Source organism: Adiantum capillus-veneris, chromosome 1 (assembly GCF_014529385.1).
Source record: "Adiantum capillus-veneris isolate H3 chromosome 1, ASM1452938v2, whole genome shotgun sequence".
In the NCBI taxonomy this organism is placed as follows: domain Eukaryota; kingdom Viridiplantae; phylum Streptophyta; class Polypodiopsida; order Polypodiales; family Pteridaceae; genus Adiantum; species Adiantum capillus-veneris.
The window spans coordinates 152,814,515-152,821,474 of NC_140931.1; the positions used below are offsets into that span (position 1 = coordinate 152,814,515).

The 6,960-nt window shown below is 43.0% G+C and overlaps 1 protein-coding gene across 1 annotated transcript; it reads right to left on the reverse strand.

Annotated features, from left to right (window-relative positions):
- Positions 1 to 1,615: 1,615 nt before the first annotated feature.
- LOC147465824 (putative pectinesterase 15) lies at positions 1,616 to 6,647 on the reverse strand. The gene is made up of 5 exons (XM_086522237.1): positions 5,729 to 6,647; positions 5,360 to 5,528; positions 4,900 to 5,106; positions 3,885 to 4,129; positions 1,616 to 2,024 (listed from the first exon to the last, which is right to left on the reverse strand). The coding sequence occupies exons 1-5, from the start codon at positions 6,046 to 6,048 to the stop codon at positions 1,874 to 1,876; spliced, it is 1,092 nt and encodes a 363-aa protein (XP_086378363.1). The 5' UTR covers positions 6,049 to 6,647; the 3' UTR covers positions 1,616 to 1,873.
- Between the last annotated feature and the right edge of the window lie 313 nt (positions 6,648 to 6,960).

The following is a 6,960-nucleotide window of genomic DNA, read 5'->3' on the forward strand; positions in this document are numbered from 1 at the left end:
GTATGAGTCATGCATTCTTCTTGAGACATGCGGCATGTCGACTTGTTGTGTGTCGTGTTGTAACGTATTTGTGCGAGCATTCATGTCTCCAAAGACAATGTGTGTGTGTGTGTGTGTGTGTGTGTGTGTGTGTGAGAGAGAGAGAGAGAGAGAGAGAGAGAGAGAGAGAGAGGGAGAGTTTGTTCAACTAACAAACTCAACAATGAATTAGGTGATTATACGATGGGCAAAGGTGCCGTATATACTAACTTGGGGGTTGCAATAATATAGATTGATGGATATAAGGGGGTTTGCTAAGAGCAAGATACTATCACCTCAAGCATGCTACTGTGACAAAGGGGAATTGCACTTAGAAATGAGAGAGAGAGAGAGAGAGAGAGAGAGAGAGAGAGAGAGAGAGAGAGATTGCTTGCACATGAGGGTTTCCTTCTCTTTCTATGAAGTGTTGGCTTTTCCCATTTTTGTCATAGGCAAAACCGTCGTCGAAGACCACGAAAGTCTCAGTTGTATGTATAGAGCAAAAAGTCTTTTGACTTTCCACTATGAGAAGACTTTTCATTTCCTAAAATCTTACCTTTCACTGTTGCATTTTAAATGTTTTGAAAGTTTTTTTTTAAATTTTTAATTTAACATGAGGTAGTGTGTGGCATGGGGAAGTGTTGAGCTCTCAAAATTTTCTCAAGCGCTTTAATAAAGAGTATAGAACTGTAGTAGGAAAATCTTTGTAGATTCTTCCCTCTCTCTTGGTCTCTCAGTTGGAGAACTATTGTAAGGGAACCCATACATGTTGCCGAGGCTCCACATAGCCTGGTAGGCAGCAGCATCACATGGAGCTTGCCATAGAGTGGTTGGAATGGAACTCCCCCCGTTTGCTTTGCTTGGAGCCGTAGAGTTTGTCAAGGGAATATCCAAAGAATATTAATGCTATATGAAATGGAGCAAGGTAGGGGAGGCCCATTTTTTAAAATTTAAGAAACGATAGAATCTCAACAGATTCTCTCCCTCTTGCTCTCGAGTCTTGTCTACGACTAGGGCCGCTTTTCTATTTGCAGACTGCGTGTTTCTCTCTCTCTCTCTCTCCCCCCCCCCCCCCCCCCCCCCCCCCCCCCCTTCTTGTTGGATGATTTTTAACACAAAAGAGATAGGAAAGCATTTTAAGTTTGCTTCTAGCACAAGGGTAGGAAGGCAAGAGAGAGGCAGTGCATGATTGCGCAAGGGCAACAAGGCAAGAGGCAAGGGGAGCAGGAGAGACAAATGGGCCGGAGGAAGATCAAAAGAGGCAGAAGGGGAGGGGGAGCTGGGGCGTAAGGTGTACGAGTTATGTAGGTGCAATTGGGAAAGATTCCTAGAATCTCTTGATAAATGAAATTTATTGAGCTTGGAGTCAGTAGGCAATATAAATGTGAATTCATCTTTTGTGGTTTACAATTTGGAATGTCCCCACTTGAGTAATCTTTTGCATGAAGAATGTTGGGGTTATGTACTCCTACAGCTTGATGATATTTATGTGCTTGGCCACATTTCAAAGCAAAAAATGCAGCAAAATATACGAGAGCTTGACATGTTTTATATAGATTTCAAAAATCGATTGCAATTGCTTTTGTAAACCATAAGAGAATGATTAATCTCTTCTTTATTGCGTTGTACATTTTGGTAAGTCAAAGCCTAAATTTGTGGTTGATACCAACAAATAATCATGCATAGTTGTTGCGTCTTGCATGATTGACCATTGCATAGAGGTACATTACATGTAAACACTAGGTATCCAACATGCTATTGAATGTAGAATCATAAAAGCATATTGGCTTGTGGAACAATGTAAGAATGAGGGTGCTAAGTTTTTCTCCTTTGATTGATTGCTTTGCTCATGGAGTCATGATTCTTGAAGCCAACTTCCACCATCAATGTAGCTAAGCTCTAGGAAAGGTTGAGCTTGTTCATCATTTAGTTTGTGAGACCAAGAGACTCTTCCTGAAGTGTCTGCTCCTGGACCGTAGCACTTGTATTCTCCGTAGTATGCAGTGCTGTAATGATCAATATAGAGACATTCTTTAAATCAAAAGCACGTGCTCGAATCAATCACATGTAAAATAAATTTGTTTGGTGAGAATTGACTATTGGTGAGATGTTCAAATGTAACTCCATCATACAAAAGTAAAGGAGGTCCACATGAAGCAACAGCCTAATCACAATACTTTCTGTGCATGAAGAGCACACTAACACTATATGTAATCATGATTATTTTAGTGCACATAGAACACAATAGGATCAACTATGAATGTGTCTCTATAGTAAGGCCTAAATTGCAAAGCATGGGGCTACTTATGGCAAGATCATCTACTTTTGCACTAATATCGTAACCATGTGGTTGGACCTAGCTCACTCCAATGGTGATCAATACAAAGCAAGTTGAAAGATTTGCAATCTTTGCACGCTTCTAAACAAACAAACTATGTTACATCAAATCTGTGAACTATCTCCTTCTTCGGACGAGTTTTGAGAAGCACCCTTGAACGTGGTTATTTAATGCGTTTTCTACAAGGCAACTCACATTTTGAAACATAAAAATGTGAAAATACCTCAAAACAAGTAAAATTTCCTTGAAAGGTCACCCATGTCTGCATTACATATCCCATCTTTTCTTTCCTTGGAGATCCATGTGAGAAATTTTCATCACAAGTTTTGAAATAGAAGAAGACACCAGGCCCTACATTAGACTGATGAAAGCTTTATGGCATGCAAATATCAATTAAGTTCATTCTAAGAAAATAATTGTTGCAAGCAAGAAAGTTCGCTTCAAGAAAATGTTTGCTAAGGGCTCCCAATTAGTAGTTGTATCACATCTTGAATTGTAAATGTGTAAGTGGCTGTGAGAAGGCAAAGGCCTGCACCCGGTGTACTTTTGTCTTCTCAAGGCACAAACTATGCTTGAGGTTTATTTGTTCTATATTTAAAGAAGCTATAAAGACAATATATCTTAAAGAGCAAGGGAGATGTTATGTCGAACAATGCCCCCGGGTTTGGGGTGGCACGATGGGGGGGTTATGTGTGTTGCCTTTTGATGTGAGGCCCCTACGCTATAAGGAGGTCCCTCCATTTTTTGTGAATCACTTCTAGCATCTACAATGAAGGATAGCCTCTACGCTTGGCAAGGCTCTCTTCAACTTAATTGTGTCTAAAATCTAAGAAAGAGGGTAAGCCCTACAACTTTTAAGGCTTTTGTCAACCTGGTCAATTTCAATACGATTATTGTTAAGCTCGGAAAAAGAGTACAAAAAGTTTGGCAAACATGCATGGCAAAGAGAAAATGACCTGCCACAATGGTCTACATAAGACAATACCTACAAGAAGTTTGGCAAACATGCATGGCAAAGAGCAAGTGACCTGCCACAATGGTCTTCATAAGACAATACCAAGTTAATGTAAGAAGAAAAATTTCCATCATCAACTTGCCTAAAGCACTAATGGAGGAGCTTTCTCCAATGGTCGGCAATTGTTCCAAAGAGTGTTATGCTTTTCTGAGGCTTTGCATAGGTCAAAAAGACTTTTAAGGGACTTTTTAAAGCATGATTGCATTCACTATTAGCTGTAGCACCTAAGAAACTAGGAATCGATCGCGTAATCTAAGTCCTCTCATTCCGCACACCCTAACCAGTACCTAAGCCCTCTCAGTTACAGACAATGGAGACTTTAGTGGAGAGATTGTAATAAGATCCTCCTAATTTCTTAGTAATGCTTTGTGTTTAATGTAATCCCACATACAAAAATTTCAATTTTAGAGGTGGAAAAAGTTAAAAATTTTCCATATTCATTTTTCCAGTAAAAAGTTTGTTTGGAGCATTGCGAGAAGTGAATGTGTGCGAGAGAGTTCGGGGGGTTTTTACCTCCTGCGCGAAGGATTGTCCCAATCGAACCATCCCTCGGGCGCGACGATGGAGCTCATGTAGGTGTACATGAAGATGACGCGCGAGTAAGCGCCCCATGCCCTGCCCAGGAACACCTCCCCTGTTCCGTCTATCTTGCAATCGACAAACACGAACCCACCTGCGTCGTGCGGATCCTCTCTGTTCTGCGCGGTTATGGACCCCGACAGGTATCCCGGTTCCGCTTTTACAAACAATTCGCACTCCTGCACATATGCACACAAAATTTGCTTCTCATGGGGCTTGCATACACATCAGAGCTCCACGCGCGTGCGCACACACACACACACACACACCATGACTGCTTGGCTTGGTTCACGCATACTCTTGGGTTTTGCACAAGAGGCATATGCGCATTTCCATGAAGGGCCTCATATGATCCTGTCCAGAGGCACGTGTTTGTGCAACCCTGCACATGCACATACTCACACATGCATGCATGCACATTCATGCTCCTATATGCGCACATGCCTTACTTTTTTTCGGCTGCATGCGACAGCAATGACCTGTGTATTGTTTCATCAGTATGTCATCTTGAATATTGTCGATGTGATGGCAGGAAACAAGAGGCAATCAGCATCATGATCGGCGTGTCTGGGATAATGCGGACCTATGTCGCAAAAGAGATATGAGGGGTTGCCTATTTACGGTCAGCGGATGTGCTCTTTGGTCCTTGAGTACCTTCTCCATGGTTGAATGCAGTTATTTAGGTGTTTAGTTCCATGATCATGTCCTCATCAGCGGATGCAAATGTTTCCATACACATACATTCTAGCTCTTTTTGTTGTGCAAGCAGGAATTCTTAGGTTCTAAGCGCTTTAACTTACTGCTTGAAGAACAGAAAACTTCATAACCCACCAGGCATCAACTCTTCAAAGGCCAATGTTATGCGTTGGGTGCATGTTTCGGCCTCTTATGCAATGGCTAAGTAGTGCATGTGCGACAATTTTGAAGGCAGAACGGACTGCAAAGCTACCTTGTACGTGGACTGTCCATGGCCGAAAATAAAGTCGATGGAGCCCTCGATGTAGCAACCCTTGAAGTAATGCCGTCCTTGGTAGTCAAAAAGGGTGTCCTGTGCTCCATAGAACCCGCACTCATAAAATGCCATCATGTCACCACCCAAAAGCACTGCCACTGCCTGACCGCCTCTAGCCCCTGGTGGTGGGGTTGGAGCTGCATTCTACCAAAAATTCTATCATCGGGCATTGCCTTGTCAGTTTACTGTGGCTTCAAATCTGTGTACAGGCATCATTGACATGGCACGTGCAATGCTAACATCAAAAGCTTGATCTCTAAGAGCGAGATCACATGCAGACATTTGTGCTTGAGTATATTTGCAACAACGATTTGTATAAAGCACTTTGGATTCCAAAGAAAAAACACTGATTTTTAGTGTCCGCGTATGCAAGCACAGGGGTTTATGTGGCGAGTACCTTGAACCCAATCCCTCTTGCTACAAAGCTAGCTGCATTGGCAGAGAATGTGGCACTATCGGCAGTGCCATAGCTACTGGCTCTGTCGTTCCAGCTTATTACAGTAGACGTTCGGCCTGCCCCTTGAAATATGATGTATGGCTTTGTATATGGAATGGTCACTTTCTCTCTATCACAAAGACATCAAGATTTGCAACATTAGTTGCTGATAAATGCAAGCAAAATCATGCCCCACAGTAAGAAAGAGTAAGAATTGATGCGTAATAACGCAGATGGACAAATGTCCTCTCTGTTGCATCGTATGGATATGTAGTGAGAAGCTTCCTCGAGTATGGGGAGAGAAACCTATGAGCAAAACTGGAAACTTACATGTAGATACCAGCATTGATCTGAATGTAGACCCATTTGGTGTTCTTATCTGGTATTGAGTCCACGGCTGCTTGTATGGTTGCATATTGTCCTTGACCGTGCTGGTCGACAGTAATGTACTTAGATATGATAGCTGATTGGGTATAAGACGGCAACAATTTTCTGTCCCGATGCAGCAGACTCGATACCCATGTGGAATTACTGTGATACTTGTCCAGCTTGACTTCGACATGGTTCACATCGCCCCTTGCACCACTCGGAATCAGGGTCGCAGTGCCAATGCAGCAGCATAGAAGGACAAGAAACTGGGGTTCATACATGTCTGGGAATTGTGTGTTCTTGGAAAACAGCTGCTGTGTGCACTGTGCTTTGATATGGTTTGAGGCAAGTACGACAGTGCAAAATTAGCACCAAAGAATTATCAATTTCTTTGTATAAGCGATGGCCTAATGGGCCTTTTCGCATTTGACAGGAATGGTGTTTGGCTTGACGGTTGTGCTCAAATGGGACCTTAATGGACAATTTCAGGAGAGGAGGTAATGGTGAGTTAATCTTTGCAGAGGATGTCCAATTGGGAATATATATGGGCCTCTGAAAGTTAATGCTACTCAAAGAAGCCTGGTGACATGGGGAGGGCTCTGTCTGACAAGGGCTGCAGGGGATGAAGATAAGTGGGCTGGAAGGTATACTTGTACAAGGAGCAGGAAAAAAAGAGGCACAGAATGTAAGGTAAGAGGCAATCAAAGTGAGTGAGAGAGAGAGAGAGAGAGAGAGAGAGAGAGAGAGATGCTACAGAAAATATCATCTTAGTCGTAGGGCATACGGAATTTAATGCCTATTGCAAGCACCAACAATAAAGGCTCCGAAGTGAGCCTTTTTGTAGCTAGAAAGTAAGCTAGCGGTAGCCTGCCCCCCCCTCTTCTCTCTCTCTCTCTCTCTCTCTCCCCCCCCCCTCCTCTCTCTGTGTCCTCTCCCCTCCAATTCCTACCACCTTTATGTGCAAGTGCAGCTGATTCTTATACCTTCCTGTGTTTATCCGTTAAATTGGGTAATGGGAGATGGGCTTGCACGCAAGCAAGTCTGCATTTTGCGTGCCCATGCATGTGTTCATGTGGTACTAAGCACTCACTTGTGTGTGTGTGTGTGTGTGTGTGTGTGTGTGAGAGAGAGGGAGAGAGAAGCAGCAGCAGCAGCACGCCTAGAGGGTAGGCATTATACACATATAAGCGTGC

Excerpts from the sequence above, each read along its gene's own strand:
- LOC147465824 (XM_086522237.1), bottom strand. The coding sequence starts at position 6,048 with ATGTATGAACCCCAGTTTCTTGTCCTTCTATGCTGCTGCATTGGCACT. Across the intron at positions 5,107-5,359 it reads CAAGAGGGATTGGGTTCAAG|AATGCAGCTCCAACCCCACC; the intron begins GTACTCGCCACA and ends AATTTTTGGTAG. Across the intron at positions 4,130-4,899 it reads ATGGACAGTCCACGTACAAG|GAGTGCGAATTGTTTGTAAA; the intron begins GTAGCTTTGCAG and ends GCATATGTGCAG.